Source organism: Muscardinus avellanarius (genome assembly GCF_963383645.1).
Source record: "Muscardinus avellanarius genome assembly, chromosome: 2".
Lineage (NCBI taxonomy): Eukaryota > Metazoa > Chordata > Mammalia > Rodentia > Gliridae > Muscardinus > Muscardinus avellanarius.
The window spans coordinates 7,185,708-7,209,972 of record NC_137787.1 but is presented as its reverse complement, the minus strand read 5'-3'; the positions used below and the strand labels follow the sequence as shown (position 1 = coordinate 7,209,972).

Below are 24,265 nucleotides of genomic sequence, written 5' to 3'. Positions count from 1 at the left end.
AAATTCTGTAAAGACTTAATATCAGATGAATTCGAGGACTACAGAAGCCAGCAGATAATCTCGTTTTAATTTTAAAAACTGATTTAAAAAATAGTAGCAGAGCCGGGCGTGGTGGCGCACGCTTGTAATCCCAGCATTCAAGAGGCCAAGACCAGAGGATCGCGGTTCACAAACAGCTACTTAGTGAGGCCCTCTGCAACTTAGTGAGACCCTGTTTCAAAATAAAGAATAAAAAATAGGGCAGGGAGTGTAGCTCGGAAGTAGAAATGCCCCTGGGTTCCATCCCAGACCCGCAAAACAACAACAACAACAACAAAATAGTAGCAGGCAGGCATTTTTCAAAGTATGACTTTGATTTCCAGATGAAGTATAACTTGCCCTCCTGGTGCGACCGAGTCCTCTGGAAGTCCTACCCCCTGGTGCACGTGCTGTGTCAGTCCTACGGTGAGTGGAAACTGGGGAGTGGACGGGATTCCTGAGCAGCTCCAAGTGGGGAAGGCCTCAATCTGCTCATCTGTAAAATGGGAGCACTCCTCCTGCACCCCAACGCCAGTGACCTGAAAGGGTTGTGTCCCCATCTGCATTAGACTGCAACATTGTAGGCAGGCCTTGCTAGGCTGAGACAGGAAGATCGCGGGTTCACGGCCAGCCTCAGCTCCGTAAGTGAGCCCTCTGCAACTTAGTGAGACCCTGTTTCAAAATAAAGAATAAAAAATAGGGCTGAGGATATAGGTTGGAGGTAGAATGCCCCTGGGTTCAATCCCCAGTACTACTACTACTACTACTACTAATAATAATAATAATAATAATAATAATAAATAGGCCTTGCTGCTGGGCACGGTGGCACACACCTGCAATCCCAATACTTGGGAGGCTAAGAAAGGAAGATGGTTGGTTCGAGGTCGGCCTCAGTAATTTATAGCAAGGCCCTCTACAACTTAGTGAATCTCTCTCTCAAAATAAAAAATAAAATAGGGCTAGGGTGCAGCTGAGAGGTATAATACCCCTGTGTTCAATCCCCAGTACTGCCCCCAAATACATAGACATTTACATATACAGTTACATATACATAAACATACACTCTGGAGGCATTTGAATTCTGGAGGACATTTTAAAATCCAATTTTGTTTCTTTTGAAAAGAGCAGTGTCAAGTTGGAGCCATACACAAGTGGTATTTTTGTAGGTCAGAAATGGTCACCACTAGAAATTTCTATGGATCAGTTAATACGTATCAAGTGTACTCGAGTGCCTTTGAGGTCTAAAGATGAATTGAGTTAAATTAATGAAGAGGGCGGTAAGAGCCCCATCCATAATCCCAGCTCCTTAGCAGGCTGAGGGGAGGAGAGGCCAGCCTGGGCAACTCCGCCAGACCTGTCTCAAAGTAAAATATAAAAAGGGCTGGGAATGTAGTTCAGCAGTAGAGTACGCCCTAGTTTCCATCTCCAATACTATTGGAGCGAGCCAGGCGAGGTGGGCACGCTTGTAATCCCAGCATTCCCGAGGCTGAGACAGGAGGATCCGGGCTCGCAGACAGCCTCAGCTACTTAGTGAGGCTCTCTGCAACTTAGTGAGACCCTGTTTCAAAACAAAGAATAAAAAATCCAGCTGGGAGTGTAGCCCGGAGATAGAATGCCCCTGGGTTCGGATGTGAGGGCGATCTGGCTGTGACATATGTCACCCCATTGATTGCCAGGGTTGATTCGACTAATCTGGCTGGCTAGGCAGGTGTCCCCTTCCTCCCTCACCGCTCCATGTGCATTCCTCCTGAAGCCGCGCGCTCGGTCGAAGAGGACGACCTTCCCCGAATAGAGGAGGACCCGTCTTCAGTCGAGGGTATACGAGTAGCTGGGCTCCCCTGCTAGAACCCCCAAACAAGCTCTCAAGGTCCATTTGTAGGAGAACGTAGGGTAGTCAAGCTTCCAAGACTCCAGACACATCCAAATGAGACGCTGCACGTGGCAGTCTCCCTTTCTTAAAAAATAATAAAATAAGCCAGGCGTGGTGGCGCATGCTCGTAATCCCCGCGCTTGGAAGGCTGAGACAGGAGGATTGTGCAGGTTCGAAGCCAGCCTCTTTGGCTTAAGAGACCCTGTTTCCAAATAAAAATATAAAAAATAGATCTGGGAGTGTAGCCCAGAGGTAGAAGGGTTTCCAGGAACCCCAGTACCACCAATTAATTAATTAAAAGAAAAAAGAATTCCCCTGGGTTCAATTCCTGGTACCACACACACACCAAAAAAAAAATAGATAAATAAAATCACAGAGCAGAGTTACTTTGAACTCTGCTGTCTAAGAATTCTGGTGTTATTTTCAAGACATTGCCAATTCCCAGTCAGTGGCATCCAGGGTAAGCCCTCTGGTGCCAGCAGGCCCTGCATGCAAACAGGTCAAAGCCAGAGCCCTAATGGGCAGCGCAAAACCTCGGGCCTGTCTACTCAGGGTGAGGCGAGGGGAGGAGTCTTACCTCTACCATGTTGCCACCTTCATGGTCTCCCTAGCCCCTGCTAGACCAGCAAATCCCAACATTTAACTCCAGTTTTATAAGTTGAGCCAGTTTCTGTTCCTCTGTGCATGTCCCCTGCTGGCCAGGCCCGAGCTGCTGCCCTGGGGCATCCTGACATAGGTGCCCTGCCTTCCTTCAGCTCCTGAGCTGTCTTTATTTATTTATTTATTTATTTATTTATTTATTTATTTATTTGTGCTGGGAGCAGAACCCAGGGGCTTTCTACCTCTGAGCTATACTCCCAGGCCTATATTTTTATATTTTATTTGGAAACAGGGTCTCACTAAGTTACTGAGAGCCTAAGTAGCTGAGGCTGGCCTTGAACCTCTGCGATCCTCCTGCCTCAGCCTCCCAAGTGCTGGGATTACAAGCGTGCGCCACCACGCCTGGCTCCGAGCTGTCTTTTAGAAGTGACCTCACTAGACAAACTTCCCACGACACCTAGATATGTGGAAATGCCCCCTTGCCCATTCATAGCTGAGGCATCGCTCCACCTTGCGACCCCCGAGATGTCCCCATGCCCGCTCTGACTCGCCTGCTCCCTCCCTGCTTTCACCTGAGCTCCTCAGTGCCCCTGCCGCACCCCCGCAGCACACAAGGCCAATCACAGTACTCGGTCCACAGCCTGCAGCTCCCAGGCTCCTGCCAATTCTTGCCTCTAGGAAGATTCATAGCCCACTCTCCTCTTTTTGGTGATACTGGGGATTGAACCCAGGGCCTCTTTGCTAGGCAAGTGATCTACTACTGAGCTACATCTGCAGTGTGTGTGTGTGTGTGTGTGTGTGTGTGTTTTCAGTCCTACCTCCGAGCTACACCCCCAGCCCTAGTTTTTATTCTTTAATTTGAAACATGGTCTCACTAAGTTGCTGAGGGCCTAAGTAGCTGAGGCTGGCTGCAAACCTGTGATTCTATCTCAGTTCCCCAAGTACTGGGATTACAAGCGTGCGCTGCCACGCCAGGCTGTCCTTTAGTTTTTTAAACTTTAGTTTGAGACAGGGTTTCACCAATTTGCCCAGGCTGGCCTTGAACTTACCATCCTCCTGCCTCTGCCTCTTGTGTAGGAAGATTCAACCCTCTGCCCTCCTAAGCCATCCGGGTAGAGAGCCAGGAGACAGTGGACGTCTTAGAGTCACCACTTCCTGTGAACTGCTCCACTGTGGGGGTTTTAGGGATAAAGGAAGGAGATTGGTTGGAAGTGGCAAGGAAGACACACGTCCCCTCCGGCCCTAGTGTCTAGTGGACAGTGGATGGAAGGACAGCCAGAGATGCTTCAGTGTCTCTATGGCAGCCTGCCTTGGGATGTGAGGGGGAGGTGAAGACACAGGGAATTCCACTAATGACATTTCGTTGACTCGCAGAAGGCATCACGGGGCTTCGTGAGTTGGGAAGGGAAGGGAAGCAAGAACTTTGGAAAGAAAAGAGAATGGATGTCCAGCGCTCAGTAAATGGGGATGACCTGGGAGCCTGGGTCTTTTTGTGTCTAGTAACATACCAAGTGTATCAGCTATTTGTTGCTGTGTAACAAGCAACCCTAAAACCCAGTGTCTTAACACAACAGCCTGTGTTTGCTCACAGCCCTCCAGGCTGGGCTGAGTTGGGACAGTTCATCTCAGCTGTTTGGTATTGACCCGGCACAGGCTGGAGCTGCTCAGATGTGGGTGTTCTGGGGCAAGGGTGGTAACTCCCCGGCCCACCTAATGCAGGCTTCTTTGCTTCCTGGTCTCCGGCCTCCCAGCTGCAGGTCCCAGCCTACACCCTGCCAGGGGCTGGCCATTGGGGTTGGACCAGAAGGGCCTCCCCTCACCCACTAAGGAATGCCTTCCTTCCCTCAGGCAGTACCAGCGACATCATGACGAGTGACCACAGCCCTGTCTTTGCCACATTTGAGGCAGGGGTCACCTCCCAGTTTGTCCCCAAGAACGGTAAGTGGTGGGCAGTGCCCATTTTGTTTTTCTCAAAGACAAGGGGCCCTTTACCCCTACCCTCTGGTTACAGCAGCCAGCTGTCTAAGTTGGAGGAAGGCTCATGCTGCCGGGCAAGTCCACTGTCTCAAGATTTCAGACTCAGAATTTGCCTGCTCTGAGTGGCAGATACAGGAGCCTCTTGAAACACAGTTTTCATGTAGTCTGAAAAATGGGGTGAATCAGTGTTTACCAGGATCTAGATAGACCTGTGTTAGTGCTGTGTTTATCCTAATCTTTCTCAGGAAACAAGAACATTGGTTATTCATATAACATGAGGGTATAGTTAGTTACTTAGCTACAGGGTTTTGTTTTGTTTGCTGTACTGGGGATGGAACCCAGGGGCATTCTACCTCCAAGTGACACCCCCAGCCCTATATTTTATTCTTTATCTTGAAATAGGGTCTCCGTGAGTTGCAACAGGCCTCACTAAGTACCTGAGGCTGTCTGCAAACCACGATCCTTCTGTCTCAGCCTCCCAAATACTGGGATTATAAGCGTGCGCCACCACACCTGGCTACAGCTACGTTTTAAAAGTGAGTCTGGCCAGGCATGGTGGCGCACGCTTGTAATCCCAGCATTAGGAAGGCTGAGACAGGAGGATCGCAGTTCGAAGCCAGCCTCAGCTACTTAGGCCCTTCACAACTCAGTGAGACCCTGTTTCCAAATAAAGAATAAAAAATAGGGCTGGGGGTGTAACTCAGAGATAGAATGCCCCTGGGTTTCATCCCCAGTACTACCAAAAAAAAAAAAAGTGAGTCTATTTAAAGAAGATATTAAGTAAATATTAGGGTGGTGTGTGGGAGGTGGAGGTAGTGAGAATTGTGGGGGGATGGGTGCAGATGGCTGAGTCTTTTGCAGGTGACTTTTCAAATGTCCCAGCCCAGCCCTGGTTGCTAGAGTACCCCTGTCCCAGGAGGGGCCGGGCCTTCCCTGCAACACGTCCACCCGGCTGAGCCTGGGTCACCAAGGATTCGTATTGTCGTCTCTGCCCACTCCCTTCTTTTGTGCGGCTGACAGTTCGGGCTCGTTTAAGAAGGCTGAGTGTGGGGGACCCGCATCCAGGCAGGGATGACGTCTCGCCCTGTGTTGTGTGGGGTGTGGGTGAGGCTGTAACACTGCCTTCTCTCCCACACTATGGGGTCTGACATTCATGACCCCAGCAGCATGGGCGCTCCTCTCCCCCGAAAGTCCTGATCTCCAATCCTGTGTCCTTCCTAGCTCTGTCCGCTAGGCCTTTCCAGAACTGTCCTAGCCTTTAGGTCTCACCCCCTCCTCCCTTCTACTGACCTCCTCTTTCTCTGCCTTGATGGGGTGGCCATCTCATCCACCCTCTACTGCTGACTGGAGCTCCTCACTGTCAGGCCTGGCTTCCTTCCACTGAGACTCAGGACAGAGCGGAGGCTCAAAAATATTGATTACCTGGATTAAGCATTGATTGAACTTCCGCCTAAGCAGACCCTGGCTATAGTGCTGTGGGCTTTAGAAGAAAGGAAAGAAGCTGGGCCTGGCGGTGCACGCCTGTAATTCCAATAGTTGGGGGGCTGAGAGAGGAGGATCACAGGCTTGAGGTCACCCCAACAACTTAGTGAGACTCTTAGCAACTTAGCCAGACCCTGTTTCAAAAAAGAAAAAAGGCCTGGCGGTATAGCTCTGAGGTAGCATGCCCCTGGGTTCAACCCCCAGGAACAAAAACAAAACAAACACAATCAGGAAGGAAAGACGGATGTGAGGGGTAGAGGAGGGAACGGCTGCTCTCGCTCTCAAGCAGCTCAGAATCTATGTGGGAAGACGGAACACTTGTTTAAAACCAGCTTAGCCAGGCATGGGGGCGCACGCCTATAATCCCAGTACTCGGGAGCCTGAGACAGGAGGATCTCAGGTTCACGGTCAGCCTCAGCAACTTAGTGAGGCCCCATTTCAAACCAAAACATAAAATAGGGCTGAGGGTGTAGCTCAGAAGCAGAATGTCCTTGTGTTCTATTCCTTGTACCACAAGAATACGTAAATTAAGTAATTAAATCCAGCTTAAGGATGCTTTCCAATGACCATCTAATGAGCAGAGTCATAGGTAACTGGTACCAAGGAGTGTATGGAGCCCAGTGCGAGCCCTGGGGATAACTTCTAGGATTAAGGAGTAGGCATCCCTCACGGTCTGGACTCAGAAACTGAACAGATCTGGATAATGAGCATCTGAGCCTCTGTACAAACTCCTGGTCAGAACAAGCAGGGAGACTGCGTGGTGAGGTTAAGGGGCGCTCTGGGCCCGGGTGCTGCGTTAAGGGTCTCGGCTCCCTGAGTCCTTCCTCTTCTGCTCCCATGTGACCAACTGATGATTGATCAGAGGTTGTGGCCGCCACCAGGGGTGGATTTCACCGTAACTCTGCTGGGAGGAAAGCGTCTCCTCCTCCTGGACTCTTCCTTGGGCCCTCAGAGGGAGCTCCGCGTGGGGCGTGGGTATCCAGGAGGACAAAGCTGCGGAGAGGCGGCCTCTCTGACGCACTAGGCAGCTGACTCCGTTCTCACCTGTCCCAGGCCCCGGAACTGTGGACAGCCGAGGGCAGATCGAGTTCCTCGCGTGTTACGCCACGTTGAAGACCAAGTCCCAGACCAGATTCTACCTGGAGTTCCACTCGAGCTGCTTGGAGAGTGAGTGGCCCTTGAACTGCCTTTGGGGGCGGCCACCCCCCCCCCACGTCCCTTTCTCCCACGGTGTCCCGGCCCATTTCTCCTCTCTCTGGAGAGGACTCGGAGATGGGCCTCTGTAGGGTCAGAGAAGGAGGAAGGCGGGACACTCCTGGTTGCCAGGAGCTCTCTCCTGTAGCCATCGAGGTAAAGACCCCTCGGCTCCTGGGAGCAGCCATCTCCTCCCTTCCCCCTCGCCAGACTGTAACCCACTGAAGTCTCCCCAAGCCGAGCTCTGACTCAGCCAGAGAGCCCTGGGCAAAGTTCCAGCGCCCCTGGAGGCCAGTGCAGGGCCTGAACAGCTGGTACCACCCACCCGCCACTGCCCTCTTCCGCATCTGATGTCTGGCACCTTTTCCCAGCGACCCCGCAGCATCTAAAAGCCAGCTGGGCCCCTGGCACCACAAAAATAAAAAGCCAGCTGGAGCGGACAGCTTCCTCTCAGCCGGCAGCGCTCGGTGCAAACTGCTTGGGAAACACCCTTTCTAGTCATCTCTAGGCATATTGTCTCAAGCCCTTCCCTGGCAAGAGACCTGTATGGTTCCTAGTTCTCGCTGGGACGGTCCGGATGGTGTCAGGGGGAGGGAATCGGCTCCACAAGGGTGGCATAGCTGCGATGTTTCCAGAACTCCAGAAATCAGGAGCTGACAGCTGCGATTCTGCCCCCGGCGCCCTTTCCTTCCCTGACTCAGCGGGGCCGGTCCTGGTGGTGGAGCAGCTTTCGCCACTAAGTCCCGGAGCCCCCGCTTGCCAGGAGGGGTCAGCGCCACTTCAGAAAGGATGAGGATTTTTGTGCAGTGTTTTTAATAAACGATCGAGACATTTGCATGCATTTCTATGGAAACAGCATACTAGGTAGCTTAAATTAGACTTTCAAAAGGCTGCTATCCTGAGTGGCGTGGGACGAGCTGTCAGGTTTCCTAATCTTCCTGCCTGTGATGTGATGGTTTCTTGGTTGCCTGGTTTGTTGCAGAGAGCAGTAAAAAAGGGGGGATCTCCTAGATTGCCCTAAAAATAATTAGACTGTGTTGGCAAATGACCAGCCCCTGCACAAAAACAGAATCCCCCACAAAACTGGCTCCTAAATCAAGCCGAGGCTCCCGAAGATTTAGGAGGGAGACCGTCTTCCTTGGTCGGGGTGGGGAGAGATGACCCCAGGCCCTCTGTCGTCTGCAAGCCGGCCTTCTTGTCCTCCAATAGGTTTCGTCAAGAGCCAGGAAGGAGAGAATGAAGAGGGAAGTGAAGGGGAGCTGGTGGTGAAGTTTGGAGAGACCCTCCCCAAGGTAATTCAAGAAGATGGTGCTGGGCATGGCGGCTCGCCCTTGTCATCCCAGTACTTGGGAGGTGGAGACCAGAGGACCACAGGTTCTCAGCCAGCCTCAGCTATTTAGCGAGGCCCCCTGCAACTTAGCCTAGTCACATGGCTCTGCCAGGGAGGAAGCTGAGGGACAGAGTGGGAGTCCCATGCATGGTCCCTTCGCTACAGTGAGAGACCCGGGACCCAGCCCCAGGTATGGCCGGTTCCCCCTTGGTGCCCGTTCACCTGTCCAGCACCGGCTCATAGGCTCAAGGGAAGCTGGAGGGCGAGCTCCTGGTCCCTCCATCCGCTGAACACAGTAAGTGCTCCCCGAGTCCTCGGCCCCTGTGAGCACAGGGCAGAAGGGCAAACACGCAGGCCAGCCTTGGTGGGAACACACTTGTCTTTAACATAGAAAAGGGGTTTCCTATCCAAACTGCCTTCGTGATGCAGAAATGATAGTGGAGGTGAGTGAATCAGGTGTTCCAGATCTGGGTGCTGGGTGCTGGGTGCTGGGTGGGGTAGGACCCTGTCTCCTTCTCACATCATGAGAGAAGGCTATAGAGACGGGAGACCTGGGCCAGGCAGATCCATCCATCACAGGAGGTGGGCTCGCGGGCTCCCCTGCAGAGGTAACACCCAAAGTGAGTTTCAAAGGATGACTTTATAGGTGGAAAAGCCCCGCCTCTCCTAGGCTTTCATAGAGAATGGGCTCACTTGGGGGTGCTGAGCGCCCCATGATGCCCGCATCATCTCAGGAGCAGAGAGGCAGGGGTGGGGGTTCCAGTGGTTCTGATACAGGGGCTACACTGAGGCTCTAGCCAGCTTCCCGAGCCCCCATGTGGGGCCACCTCAGTCCCCGGGGTCCAAGGGCTCTTGCACCCCCCCCAGCCAGACCCCATCGTCCGCGCCTCTTCCCCGTGGTCACATAGCTACAGCGACAGACTCGGGACCCGACTCCCCTCATTGCCCGTTCAGCTCTTCAGCATGACGGTGCTGAGCGAGATCGGTCCTCCCTTACCTCTCTCCTCCTACCCGAGCTGCTTCCTCCTTCGTTCTGAGAGATGCCAGCATCCAGTTCCTGTGGCACCCCACGCCAGCCTAGACCTCCTGCCCTGGCTCCCTCCACTCCCCCCAGCTGTTGCCCCGCTGCTGCTCTGGCCCGTCCCCTCCCCCGGACCCTGGCGCCACCTGCTTTGGGTGGCTCCTGGGCGCCAAGTGGGGTGAGCCCCAGCCTCGTCTGCTGCCCCCACAGCAGCTCGGGGTCCTTCACCCCACTCTGCTCCCAGACTCCCGCTTACCTCAGTCATCGCCTGTCTTCTCTCTGTAAACCGCCGCAGCCTGGGGAGGGCGGGGTCTCGTCCTGCACCTGCAGCCCCCCCCACTGTCCTGGCCCCGGCTCCAACTTGGAGCCACACATCACTCTCTGACGAGTGGAGTGGCTGGTTCAGCCCTCAAACCCCAGCATGTCTCAGAGGCCCCCGCGGCTTCCAGCCATCCATTCTGGAACTTTCTGAATGGAAAATAACAAGTCCGTCCTGGTGGTCAGCGTGGCCCCCATAGCCCTGCCAGAAGCCTTTGGGTGTTTGGAAGGGAAGGAAGGAGACGGCCCGGAGCTTTTTATCAGGCACTCTGTGTCGGTCATTGTGGGAGGGCTTTTGGTTGTGGGAAAGGCAGCTGTCGCAGGTGGCATGTAGAAACTTGTGGGGCCAGCTCGGCCCCAGCTTGGGGGTTCGAGATTCACCCAACAGGGTGCAGAGCCTGGCATCAGCCAGCCTGGCATCAGCCCGCCCCCAGCCAGACCAGTCCCCGGCTCTTCTCACCCTGGGAAGCTGGGGACAGCTGGGATGCGGAGCCTGGTCACGCACTGAGCCACACCCCCGGAGCTCGCTGAACACTGCCGGGACCAACTGGGGGCCCCGCTTCGGGGGACACCGGCCTCCTCCTCCCTATAAAAGGGGCAGGCCTCGGGGGGGGGGTCTTGAAGGGAATGACAAAGACCTTCTGGAGGGATCCAGGGACAGAGTGGAGAGCAGGGGTCATTCCAGACCTCACTCCTGGATCCCCAGAACCCCAAATCTGTAAAGGAGAGGAAGGTGGGGAAGAGGGAAGTGCACTTGGGCCACTTGGGGTCAGACCCTCTCTCTGGAGCCTGCGAACTCAGCCCAGTTTAGGAAGCCCAGGGTGCAGGTGGCCGGGGACAGGGAAGAAAGTTACACCCGCCTGGCTGGCCAGGGTGTGTGTACCCTCTGTCCTCCCGGCCATGTGGGGCCGGGGCTTGAATCTGGTTCATAAAAAATATCTTCAGCCCTGTCTCTCCAGAGCAGGGACCCTCTCTGCCTGTCCACCTCCTGTCCCCTCACCTGCTCCCGCCTGTCCACTCTAACCCTACACCTCTGCCCCACAGCTGAAGCCCATTATCTCCGACCCCGAGTACCTGCTGGACCAGCACATCCTGATTAGCATTAAGTCCTCAGACAGCGATGAATCCTATGGTAAGCATCCCAGGACAGTAGAGCACCGCCTGCCAGCTCACAGCCGCGGAGTGGGGAGGCAGTGCTACCTCTGGGGGATAAAACCACCTGCTACTCCCATCCCGTCCCTCCTACCGCTCCTTTCCCCATTGGGAGCCGCCAGAGAGCCCTGTCAGGGTCGGTCACTGGTCCTGTCCCCTGAGGCTTCTGAATCAGCCAGCGGCGCAGTACCCCCACTGCCCGAGTGTGGCACCGAGTGGGCGCTTTCCATTAAATCCTGGCCAGACCTTACAAAGCACCGTTCCCCAAAGAGTAGGTAAGTCAGCTGAGGCTCAGGTGTCAGGTGACTAGCCCAAGTAACACAGGTTCTCTTCACCTGGGTCCTAATTCGAACCTAGGTCTGCTGCCTCCTCTGAGCTACTGCATGCCCTCAGCCCACAGCGCAGAGCCGCAGATCCCTCCGTCCTGGCAAGCCGGCCCCCAGGCGGCTTCCCTTGTTCTTTTAGGTTTTTCCTTTGTGCGGAAACCTTTAAACTTGTCTCTCCTCTAGCCCGCCCATCTTATTTATGGTCTTTTGCATTGTTTCAAATGCTGGGAAGCTAGCATTCCCCGCAGCAGTTGGCTGGCACTCAATCCTGTTTTCTTCCTGCTGGCTTTTCTGGGATTTCATTTTTCTTTTCAAGTTGACTAATCTGTGGGGAGTTCATTTTGCTGTGAGGTTCGAGGCATTGGCCCCAAATTGCCAGGCACTGCCCTAAAGGGGTGTCAACGAATCCCTTGTTTCCAAGGACGGTCGTCTGGAGGTAGAGCCAAGTCTCCCAGTGGACACCCGGTGTCCTCCTGGGCATGGCCGGTCCTGACATGGCTGTCGTCCCTTCCCCCAGGCGAGGGCTGCATCGCCCTTCGGTTAGAGGCCACGGAAACCCAGCTGCCCATCTACACGCCTCTCACCCACCACGGGGAGCTCACGGGCCACTTCCGAGGGGAGATCAAGCTGCAGACCTCCCAGGGCAAGAAGAGAGAGAAGCTGTACGGTAAGCAAGCTTGCAGCCCGGCGGCAGCCTCGGGGACAGGTGTCGCCCTCTGCTGCTCCTGGCGCCCTGGTCTCTGAACAGAGCCCAGTGGGAAGGGCTCTCACACAGCGGGACGCATTTCCCCCTCTTTCAAGAATTTCTCAGCTGGGGTGTGGTGGCGCATGCTTGTAATCCCAGTCAGGAGGATCGCGGTTCAATACAGCCTCTGCTGCTTAGAGGCCCTTTGCAACTCAGTAAGACCCTGTTTCAAAATAAAGAGTAAAACATCAGTCTGGGGGTGTAGCTTGGAGGTAGAATGCCCCTGAGTTCCACCCCCAGTACCACACACAAAAAAATCTCTACAGCCCCAATGCCCAGCAGCCCCAGGCCACCCTTCCCAACCCCGGGACACTTACTTTTTTTTTTTTTTGGTGGTACTGGGGATGGAACCCTTCTACCTCCGGGCTACACTCCCAGACCTATTTTAATATTTTTTTTTAAATTTGGAAACAGGGTCTCTTAGCCAGCGAGGCTGGTTTTGAACCTGCGTGATCCTCCTGTCTCCACCTCCCAAGTGCGGGGATTACAGGCGTGCACCACCATGCCCGGTCCACTTACATTTTTATGGGCATGAAGCTGGTGACATTTCCAGACCCCACCCCACCAAGATGGCAAAATGAACCCACCTGACATTAAGTAGCTCTCTCTGGGCCACTAAGGAAGGAGACGGAAGCTCTGTTACAGCCGAGATTTAGAATTGTCCTGTTCCAGGCCGGGCATGGTGGCGCACGCTTGTAATCCCCGCGCTTGGAAGGCGGAGACAGGAGGATCACGCAGGTTCGAAGCCAGCCGTGCTGGCTTAAGAGACCCTGTTTCCAAAAAATAAAAAAATAGGTCTGGGAGTGGAGCCCGGATATAGAAGGGCTTCCAGGAACCCCAGTACCACCAAAAAAAAGAGAAAGAATTGTCCTGTTCCTCCACCTGTCCATGGGTACCCACTCACGTAAACAAACACACCCTTGAGCCTCCTCCACCCTCCCTCAAGGGGCTCTATACCACCCTCAGCACATTTTTTTCTTGTTACTGGGATTGGACCCAGGGGCATTCTCCCTCCAGGCTTCACCTCCACCCCTCCTTATTTTTGAAAAGGGTCTCGCTAAGTTGCTGAGGCTGGTCTTGAACCCGTGATCCTCCCGTCTCGGGCACCCAAGGACTGTCTTCAGTACATTTCTTTGGCTTCTCCTACGCCAGCTCGCCGCCCCACGGTGGCAGGCAGCACCTTCTATTCTGCTCGCCCGCAGGCGCCCTCACGCCCTCCTCAACTCCATCTCAGATCTTCCTCTGTTGTGAAACGCTACTTGCTTTTCCTGGCCGTTGGGAGAGTTCACTTGGTTTGTTTTGCTTTTAACAGTACTGGGGATGAAACCATGGGCCTCTCACACGCTAGACGATCCCTCAGAATGACTCAAAACTGACACCAGGGATGGGGTGTAGCCCCGTGGTAGAGCATTTGCTTGATATATGCAAGGGCCTGGGTTCAATCCCCAGCACTGCAACAAATTAATAAAATAAGCCTGGCATGGTGGCTTATTTAATCCCAGCATTCGGGAGGCTGAGACAGGAGGATCGCGGTTTACAGACAGCCTCAGCTACTTAGCGAGGCCCTCTGCCACTCAGTGAGACCCTGTTTCCAAATAAAGAATAAAAAACAGGGCTGGGGGTGAAGCACTCAAATCACAATGCCTCCAGGGAATTGGGATTTAACCATATACTTGAAGAGGTACATGGCGTCTCAGAGATGCCACCTCATTTATCGCTCGCGACATCCCTGTGAGCCGCATGCTGGTATCTTTGTTCGGCCGATAGGGATACTGAGGCCAGTGGGTGTGGGAGGGCCTAGTCAATTAGCTGAAGCTCACATACCTAGCAAGTGGCTGGGCCATGGTGAAAGCGCAGGTTTGAGCCGAGTGTGTGGCACAAGCTTGTGGTCCCAGCACTTGGAAGGCTGAGGCAGGAGGATGGCAGGTTCGAGGACAGCCTCAGCAACTCATGAGGCCATCTGAAACGTAGTGACACCATTTCAAAGTAAAAATAAAATGAGGCTGGGGATGTAACTCAGAAGTAGAATGCCCCTGGATTCAATCCCAAGTACCACCACCACCGCCACCACCACCACCACCACCGCAACAAAAATGTAGGTTCAGCCAGGGCCAGAAATGAGTGGCTGGGTCAGGGCGATGATCTCCTCCTCTTGCAGAAACGGTGAGAGGATGGGTTTCGCGTGGAGGAGTGGTGTCCCTATACCCAGGAGGGCTGTGGTCCCTCCAGGGTGCCTCCTCCGCAGATATGGGAGCGCCTTCCTCTAGCCATACAGAGGGTAGAGTAACGGGAACTCGGGAACTCGGCAGTGTTGGCCACAAGCCGGAATCAGAAGCAAAGGCAGGTCGGAGGCATTCCTGTGAGTCCCACCAGCAGGGCGGCTTTAGAGTACCACCTGGTTCTGTTTGCTTTGTTCTAATCTAACAAACATTTGCCTGTTTCGTCCCTTGCTAAGACCAATAACTTGGAAATAGCCCATGAAATGAGAGCTCTGCTCACACGTGCCAGTTCTCCTCCCTCTGGAGTCGTGGCAGACATAAGTAATCAACCACCAAACCCTTGTGAGACCTCAGAATCCTGCTTAGGATACTTCCCCGGGGGCCACTGCTTCTTGCCGGACTTCGTTCTGTGTGTGGCCACCACGTCACCATCCCTGCCCGAGCGCCGGGCCCTCACGTCCTTTTTCCTGGCCCTGCCCTCCAGACTTTGTGAAGACAGAGAGAGACGAGGCCAGCGGGTCCAAGTGTCTGAAGAGCCTGAGCAGCCAGGACCCGGTGAAGCAGTGGGAGCCCGCGGCCAGGTAGGCCAGGCGCCCGCCGTCCCCTCTGCAGATCTGGCCCCGGCCAGAGGCCGCCCCTCCGTCGGCCTCTCTGCCCCTCGGCCCAGCTGTCACCAGCTGCCCGCCTCATCGCTCCCCTCAACAACCTCAGCGGGACCCAAATACCTCGTGTCTGCCGCCGAGCTCGTTTGTAGTGTTGCCACCACACGTGACTTTGGTGAGCTCAGAGGCCATGGCCACTTCTCCTCCTGGCCTGGGCCCCAGTAACAAGTGCATGGCATGGGTGAATGAGTTAACAAACGAAGGAATGCGTGAGTGAGTGACAGACAGGATTCACTGCCCCAGAAATGGCGCCGCTGAGGGGAGCCCGAGGACTTGGGAGGACGCTGTCGGGCCGGCCCTGAGCTCCGCGCCTCCCGCAGGGCTCCTCCATGCACTGAGATCAGCTACATAGGGGTGACGCCCTTCGGGCAGCCCCTGCACGGGAAGCAGACCCTGTCCCCCGACCTGCAGCTCACGGCCTGGAGCTATGACCAGCTGCCCAAGGACTCCTCCCTGGGGCCCGGGAGGGGAGAGAGTCCTCCAACTCCTCCCTCCCAGCCGCCCCTGTCACCCAAGAAGTTTTCATCCTCCACAGCAAGCCGGGGTCCCTGCCCCAGGGTGCAGGAGTCAAGGTGAGTGACCTCTTGTTACTTTCTTCCCCGCTAGGGGCCCCCCTAGAATGGCAACCTCGGGAGGGTGGGACTGGGGTTCCCTCTGCTCACGACTTTCACCATGCCTGTTGGAGGAATCTCCCGTCCTAACCAACTGCTGCAACTTGATTTTGAAAGGTAGGGAATGGAGATTTTTTTTTTTTTTTTTTTTTTTTTTTTTGGCAGTTCTGGGGATGAAACCCAGGGGCATTCTACCTCTGAGCTACACACCAGCCCTAGATTTTGTTCTTTATTTTTGAAGCAGGGTCTCACTGAGTTGCAAAGGGCCTCACTAAGTAGCTAAGGCTGTCCATGAACTGCAGTACTCCTGTCTCAACTTCCCAAAAGCTGGGTTACAAGCGTGCACCACCACACTCGGCTGAGAAATTTTTAAAGGTACTGACAAGCCAGGTATGGTGGAGCACGCCTATGATCCCAGTAATTGGGAGGCTGAGACAGGAGGATCACAGGTTCAAAGCCACCCTCAGAAACTTAGCGAGGCCCTGTGCAACTTAGTAAGACCCTGTTTCAAAATAAAATAGGAGCCAGGTGTGGTGGCACACATTGTAATCCCAGTACTTCGGAGGCTGAGACAGGAGGATCGCAGGTTCAAGGACAGCCTCAGCAAATAGTGTGACTCTCATCAACCTAGCAAGACCCTGTTTCCAAATAAGAAATAAAAAATAATAATAATAAGTCTGGAGGTGTAGCTTAGAGGTAGAATTTATCTGCGTTCAATTCTCAGTACCACAAAAAGTAAAATAAAATAGGGTTGGGGTTGAAGTTTGGAGGTAGAATGCCTATAGATTTAATCCCTAGTACAAAAAAAATGCAAAATATCCTGAGGACTGCTCCCCTCTGGGGCTCTCTCCTATCTGTTGCTCTTTCCTTTCTGATACTTTCTTTTAGTTTCTCCTCTTCCCTGCAAGGACCTCAGTGCCTCCGAGGCACATGGCAGGCCGTGACACGTGCTCAGGAGCCAGGCAGGGCTCTGTCTGATCCATGTCCACGTTCCCACCCGCCTGTGCGCTTCCTGTGGGTAGAGGAGCGTTGGCAGTTTTGTTCCTAAAGCTTCCATCCCAGAGAAGTTACAGAAAGGCCCCCGAGCCCTGCAGTGTCTAAGTCCACCCCCAGTTTTCAGAAGTCAGCTGTCCACTTCAGACTCTGGTCATTTCTCTAAAAAACTTGGAGGGGAGGGGAAAATAGCTTTACTATTCCCCCCTTGAAAAGTGAGGATAAAAGCCGCCACCCAGTGGGCATTAAGATGCCTGCTTGGCAAAGGCCGTCTCTTTGGTGACCCCAGAATAGAGCTGGCAGCAACCACAGAGAAGAGGAGTTGAATTATGGAGTGAATGCTTGTACCTCCCAAAGCACACAGTATCTCTGTGCCTAGTTTGAACACAGCGTGGCAGAGAGCAGATTCCCTCCAGCTGCAGGAGGCCCCCAGGGCTGGCTTCTGAGCACGCCTCACCAAGGAGGGGCCAGAGGCAGGAACCCTGAAGCTCCCATGCTGCCCACGGCCCTCCCACGGCCCCAGGCCCCACCTCGGCCGAGAGGAGGCTGTGGGGTGTCACTGGCATCTCCAACCTGCCATCCTCCAGTCTCAGCCACCCATCCCGGGGTGCCCAGGACTGCCCCCACATTAGCACTAGAGCTCCCGTCTCCCAGGACACCCTGCAAGCTCAGAGGTAGAACACCCCCAAAAAGAATCTTCAGTCCCAAAAAAGGAACTGGCAAAAAATAATTCTGAGTCTGCAGTCAAACCCTCTTTGGCCCTGTCCCGAGGCCAGCCCCCAAACCCCAATATCTCCTGCCATTGGTACATGTTTGGGGATGCTGTACCCCCTTCTCAGAGCCCATGCCTGCTCCCCAGGGAGGCCATTAGAGACAGCTGCAGAGCCCTGAGCAGTGTCCCCCACACCTCCCCTCCACTCAGGCAGCCTAGCCAAGCAGCTTTCCGTGGGCTCCAGGGACCTTTTATTTTTAAGGATTATGGGGTGTGTGTGTGTGTGTGTGTGTGTGTGTAACTGGGACTAAGCCCAGGGACATTCTACCTCCAAGCTATACCCCAGCCCTATTTTTATTTTGAAGCAGGGTCTCACTAGGTAGATGAGAGTCTCACTGCTTACTGAGGCTGTCCTCCAACCTGCAATCCTCCTGTCTCAGCCTAAATTGCTGAGGCTGGCCTAATCCTCCTGCCTCAACCTTTCACATACTGGGATTGCAGGCATGTGCCACCATGCCCAGCTAAATTAATTTGATCACCAAGAAGCATCAGATGGTCCATCTGGTCCCCTCCTGGCTTGCACTCCCCTGAGGAGCCATGCAGGTGAGGGGTCACGGTGGAATTGCTAGAGACGGCAGAGAAGAGGTCGTGGGGGTCCTGGGAGAAGCCAGGCTAGAGGGCTGGTGGCCCTGAGGTGGGGCACAAGCTTGTCAGCTTAGGATGGTGTTGGTATCAGGGGTGCCAGGGAAGTTCACCCCTCCCTTTCTTTATTTTTTTTTATTATTATTTTTTGTAATCATACATCACTTTGGAATACAAGACTTGAGAGGATATACAAGCACACATCATCCAATTAGCCCTCATCCAGTCCCCATCCCATTCCCTCCCCCTCCATCGATCCCATGCTTAATTGGTGATTATCTTTGATATATTTGTTTACGTACCTCATGAGTTTTAAAGAGATTCCATTCTCTTCCATCCCCTCCCCTCTGATTGGTCACCTTAATTGCTTCTCAATAGGGCCTTTTCTACTAAACCTCCTCCTGTTACCCCTTTCCTCCAAGTTTTTGCTAATTAGGGGAAGCATCTGGTTTTTATTTTCTGTGATATTTCTCTGTGCATGCCACATTGCAAGTTCCAATCCCACTCTTGACGGCCCCAGTAGTGGCCTGGCCACCCACCCTCCCTTTCTTTAAAGCCGGGCGTGGTGGCGCACACTTGTAATCCCAGCATTCGGGAGGCTGAGACCTGGAGGATCGCGGTTCACGGACAGCCTCAGCTACTTAGTGAGGCCCTCTGCAACTCAGTGAGACCCGGTTTCAAAATAAAGAATAAAAAATTGGGCAGGGGGTGTAGCTCGGAGGTCAAATGTCCTTGGGTTCCATCCCCACACCCGTGCAAAAAAAAAAAAAAAAAAGCCTCCAGTGAGCCAGGCATGGTGGTGCATGCCTGAAATCCCAGTACTTGGGAGGCTGAGACGGGAGGATTGCAGGTTCGAGGTAAGCCTCAGCAACTTAGCTAAGCCCTCTGGCAATTTAATGAAACTGTTTCAAAATAAAATAGGGCTGGAGGCGTAGCTCAGAGATGCCCCTGGGTTCAGCTCTCAGTTCCCTGAGCTCACGGGGGCTCCGGTGGGACCAGTTTGGGTGGTGAAAAAGGTCTCAGGACAGAATTCAGGCTGCCTGTTGTGGACACTGAGTAACAGTACTGTCTCCTCTTTATTCATTAACTTAAAAGTTTGTGTGTTGTTACTGGGGATTGAACCCAGGTACATTCTACCTCTGAACTACAGGTCTGATTTATATTTTGAACCAGGGTCTAGCAAAGTTGCTGAGGCTGGCCACAAACCCATAATCCTCCTGTCTCAGCCTCCCAGCTACTGGGACTATAGGTGTGTACCACCTCACTTGCCTTAAAGTTTGAAAGGAAGAGTTTGGTGGCATTTGCAACGTGTGCAATCGCTAATTTTATCTAGTTCCAAAACATCTTTATCGCCCCAAAATAAAAGCCCAGACCCAGGAAGCAGCCACAGCCGTGACCTCTCTTCTGAGCACGTTTCTCCTCTGCTCTCCTCTCCCCCGCGGCTCCAGGTCCGGCGACCTGGGGAAGAGCTCGGTGGAAGCTCTGCCGCAGGACGGCCTCCAGCTGACCAAGCCCGAGATGTTTGAGAACCCACTCTACGGCTCCTTGAGCTCCTTCCCCAAGCCGCTTCCCCGGAAGGAGCAGGAGCCCCCCCAGATGCTGCGGAAGGAGCCCCCGGCCTGCCCGGACCCGGGGAGCGCGGCGCCTAGCATCCTACTCACCAAAGCCCAGGAGGCCGAGAGCAGCAAGGGGACAGTCAAGCAGGCCCCCGCGGCCTTCCTCAGCCCCACGCCCCGGCTCCGCTCCTTCACCTGCTCGGTCTCTGCCGAGGGCCGGACGAGCGGCGGAGACAAGAGCCAACGCAAGCCCAAGGCCCCGGCCAGCTGCCAAGCCCCAGTGCCGGCCAAGAGGCCCATCAAGCCTTCCAGGTCGGAAGTGAGCCAGCCGCAGACGCCCACCCCAGCTCCGCGGCCGCCCCTGCCGGTCAAGAGCCCGGCCGTCCTGCAACTACAGCACTCCAAGAGCAGGGACTACCGAGACAACTCCGAGCTCCCCCATCACGGCAAGCACCGGCCCGAGGAGGGGCTGCTCAGCAGGACCGCCATGCAGGTGAGCCCGGCTGCGTGTGTGTGTGTCCATCTTGGGGACTGCTCCATGAAGACCTGGAGGCAGGATTTGAACCCTGACCTCTCTGTCTCCCTGACCCTAAAAGGGTCAAAGGAGGGGCCACAGGTAAACTAGCCCTGTGTCGGGTCCAGAGGAGTAAGGCTCCATGAACTAAAGGAGCCTAGATCCTGTGTTTTGTTCTTATCCTTAGTATATATGCATTTGAAATCTCCCCAGTAAGCCGGGCGTGGTGGCACACGCTTGTAAGCCTAGTACTTGGGAGGCTGAGACAGGAGGATCGCGGGTTTGAGACCAGCCTCAGCAACTTAGCAAGACCTTGTTTCAAAATATAAGAAAAAAAAAAAAAAATAGGGCTAAGGGTGTAGCTCAGAGTTAGAAAGCCCTTGGGTTCAATCTTCAGTACCACAAAAAAAAAAAAAAAAAAAAAAGGAAAGAAATCTTCTTAGTAGTTTTGAGGCTTCTTCCTACAAAATAGATTTCTTTTTGAGCAAAACTAACAGTGATTAAGAACAGACACTGGGGGCTGGGGTAGCTTAGTGATAGAGTGTTTGCCTAGCGTGCATGAGGCCTGGGTTCTATCCCCAACACCACACACACACACACACACACACACACACACACGACACTGGGGCTTGGTGTGTGTGTGTTGGGGGGGATCAGTGGTAGAAAGTATAGCACCAAAAAAAAAGGAAGGCAGACCCCAGAATGCGACTGTCAGATTAGAATCTGAGTCCTGACTCCTGGCTCTGCCTCTCAGGCTTCGGTTTAAGCGTCTGTATGAAGGCGCTATTCATGGTATCTGCCCTATCGACTTATATGGGGAATTAAATTCTCATGACTGTGTATTATAAATTTTACATATATTATTATTTACATTTTCTGAGGGTCTGGGGATGGAACCCAGGGGCATTTGAGCTCTGAGCTACACCCCCTGCCCTATTTTATATTCTTTGAGACAAGGTCTCACTAAATTGCAGAAGGCCTCACTAAGTAGCTGAGGCTGTCCGCAAACCGCGATCCTCTAGTCTCAGCCTCCCAAATGCTGGGAGTACAAGCGTGTGCCACCACGCCCGGCTTGTTTACATATTTTATTATATCATACATAATTTTACATGTTGCTAATACATAACATGCATATAATAATATAAAAGTAATATGCTATAAGCCGGGCATGGTGGCACACGCTTATATTCCCAGCGTTTGGGAGGCTGAGACAGGAGGATTGCGGGTCACGGCCAACCTCAGCTACTTAGTGAGGCCCTCTGCAACTCAGTGAGACCCTGTTTTCAAATAAAGAATAAAAAATAGGGCTGGGGGTGTAGCTCGGAGATCAAATGCCCCTGGGTTCCATCCCCAGTACTGCAAAAAAAAAAAAAAAAGTAATGCGCTATGGAAGTAAAATGCTCCTGCGTTCAGTCCCCAATAGCCAAAAAAATTAATGAGCTATCTGAATATTATTTGTGCTTAGCATATATTTACTAATGTGTAATTATTTTACATGCCGTATGCACTGAGAGACGGCGTGCGAGCATATTATAAAGTGCTTAGAACCGTGTGGGCTGGCACCTTTCGTGTCTGAGGGAGTGTGAGCTGCGGCCGCGGCCTGCTGGGTGGCGGGACCTTGTCGGGGGGCCTGACCGCCCTGTGTTCTTGCCCTGCAGTGAAGCCCTGGGGAGCTGCGGCAGACGGAGCCCAGCACAAAGCCTCTCTCGGCCTCCTGCGAGCCTCTTCAGGACTCCTGTCGGTCCTCCTCTCTTCCTGGGCAAGGCTTTGCGTTTTGAGAAAGGACCTGGCTTCGGTGTGGTCCGAGGAGTACGCCGGCTGCCGCACTGGTGCTGAGGTTGGAGGGGAAATGTGTACCAGCTGGCAGCAAGTGGGTCCCCAGCTTGTCTCGGTACTTGGGACCCCGGGGCTTTGTTCAGGTCGCCATTTTGACGACGGGAACTGAAGTGCCGATTGGAGGGTGAAGGTATAAATAATAATAATAATCATAATCATAATAATATTGATAATCATGAGGCCACAAGATGGAGTCTCGCCATGTGGCCCGTGCTCTGCTACGTCCTTATGAGCCTCACGTCCGGATGACCTCCGGAGTGGAGGCTCCAGCGAACTAGAACCACGTGCCCGGACCCCGAGTTCAAAGGGTGTGTCCTGGGGGTTTGGGCAAAGCATTAAGGAGGCCAGCGCCCCCTGGTTCCAGACGGGCTCGGCTGGAGGGACCTGAAGAGCCAGAGTGGATGGCTGAGGACACAAGGAACCTGGCCCGTCCGGCTTTGGTGATGCGAGCTGCTTCAGCCAGGCCGCGGGTCAGCCACAGCCCAGGGGTGTGGCATGGGATCATCGCCTGGATCCTCTCGCTCTGCAGTCTCCGGAGAGAGACGTCACAGCCCCTGCCAGTGCACGGGCTGGGTTCCCCAAGCCCTGGGCCTGGACCAAGCCCTGGGTCGCACCAGCGCCCCCCCCGCACTCCTGTGGCGCTAAGGGAAGAGTCCCTGCGGTCGCTCCGGAGCCGGGCTCCGTTCAGCCTGGCTCCGCACAGCCTCTCCCCAAGCTCCGCGGCTTGCAGCCCTGCGTCCTTGGTTACTAGAATAGACTGATAGTGTCTTGTGTTGCTTTTTGAGATAACAGAATTAATGTCGGAAACCAAATCCAGAGTGTGTGTGAGAGCAAAACTGACTGCCCCACACACCCATGGCATCAGCTTCACGACCAATAAATAAATTGGGACTTTCTCACTCGGCTCCCGTCTCTGTGGCATTTTTCCACTTTCTGTACTGTGCAGCAGGAGGCAGGAGGCTGTTGAAGGCTCGTGGGGACGGGAAAGCATCGCCCTTACCAGAGGGCCCCGTCCCATGGAGCCAGTTTGGAGCTGAGCGTGGATAGGGACAGGGGTAGACGTCGCTCCCTCCAGTTATGCTTTTTTTTTGGGGGGTGTGCTGGGGCCGGAATGTAGGGGCATTCTACCTCTAAGTTGCATGCCCATTTCTAGCCCTTTTATTTATATTTTTAAATGGGTCTCACTAAGTTGCTGAGGTTGGGCGTGAACCTGTGATCCTCCTGTCTCAGTCTCCCAAGTACTGGAATTACAGGCATTCACCACCATGCCTGACCCCATTTATACATCTTTGTGGGACTCCAAGCTCCCTGAAGCCACCCAACATCTACAATTTTCCTCTGACATCTACAGCCCACAGGTTCCTCCCAGCTCTTCAAAATGTTGATGGCTCAAACTCCAGAGACAATAAACTCAGGCAAACTGCCCAGCGCTTGGGCTTCGGGGTGAGGGAGAGTCCTCCAGCCCAGGAGCCCAGCACAGGTGCCATGTGGCCCCACCTATGGGGGCTGCTCAGTGTCCCGCCTCACAGGCCCCAGGCCTGGGCTCCTGGCAGACCTGCAGGAAGCAGAGGCCACAGAGCCAGCCACAGGGGCACCTGCCGGCCGCCAGGGCCAAGCTGAGACCAGGCTGGACCTGGGCTCCTCGCCTCTACTCAGGTGGGACCCCTCAACCCCCAGGCTCGCTTCCTGATCCTACAGGAGACCTGACCCCGGTCTCCAGGCTCCAGCGTTCTGACCTGGCAGGCCAAGGGCCCCAGAGCTGAGTATCAGGAACCTACATCATGGCCCTTGGGAGCCGCCTGCAGCTGCTCACACCCAAGAACAGCGAAGGGCCCACCTGGGGTGGGTGCACGGGCCCTGTGGGCTCCTGGAGAACCAAGCAGAGGGGCAGCAGCCTGGGGCGTGGCTTGAGCACCCTGTCACCTGAGCAGACAGCGCCCCTCAGCCCTCTCCCCCCAGTCCAACACAGGCTCTCGTGAAGACAACCCGATACCCAGAATGGAAGCGCTGCCATTGAAGAGGTCCACCCTTGGCCCTGCAGTCTCTCAGCCCTGCGCCCACCGAGGACCCCGGCCCCTTCTACCCGCTCCGGGGCCCACTCCAGCCAGCCCTCCCTCCATCTCCTTTCCCGATAGCTTTGGCATTGGTAAATACCGGGACAAGGAGTGCGCGGCTGGACGCAGGAACAGGTTGATGGGGATGAACCTGGCAGGAGGCACCTGACCAGGAGAGGGAGTCGGGCCCTGTCTTACAGACAGGGGCTTTGTGTGGGGCATCAGGAGGAGGGGTAGTTACACAGCGTGGCTGCTCCCCACTGGTGGTCTTGGGGCAGACGGGCAGGTTTATGGGCTGGGGCAGGGGGTGGTCAGGGCCACTTTCCCAACGCTGCCGGCGCGCTTCGCTCGCCATCTCCTCCGGCCAGGCCTCACGGGACCCACATTCAGGCCTCCCAAGCCCCACGCCCCAGAGGGGAACCAGACAATGCCA

At 54.3% G+C, this 24,265-nt stretch overlaps 1 protein-coding gene across 1 annotated transcript in view; it reads left to right on the top strand.

Moving 5' to 3' along the window:
• Positions 1–23,541, top strand: part of INPP5D (inositol polyphosphate-5-phosphatase D) — a gene marked incomplete at both ends in the record, with an annotated part of 120,797 nt that extends 97,256 nt beyond the window's left edge. Inside the window, 13 exons of the mRNA XM_080689298.1 lie at positions 363–448; positions 4,341–4,426; positions 7,001–7,114; positions 8,351–8,433; positions 10,855–10,942; positions 11,806–11,955; positions 14,737–14,833; positions 15,235–15,486; positions 19,321–19,921; positions 20,710–20,734; positions 21,601–21,812; positions 23,308–23,434; positions 23,477–23,541. Of these exons, the coding sequence (XP_080545424.1) occupies positions 363–448; positions 4,341–4,426; positions 7,001–7,114; positions 8,351–8,433; positions 10,855–10,942; positions 11,806–11,955; positions 14,737–14,833; positions 15,235–15,486; positions 19,321–19,921; positions 20,710–20,734; positions 21,601–21,812; positions 23,308–23,434; positions 23,477–23,541 (1,986 nt within the window). The remainder of the gene's footprint in view (positions 1–362; positions 449–4,340; positions 4,427–7,000; positions 7,115–8,350; positions 8,434–10,854; positions 10,943–11,805; positions 11,956–14,736; positions 14,834–15,234; positions 15,487–19,320; positions 19,922–20,709; positions 20,735–21,600; positions 21,813–23,307; positions 23,435–23,476) is intronic.
• Positions 23,542–24,265: the final 724 nt, after the last annotated feature.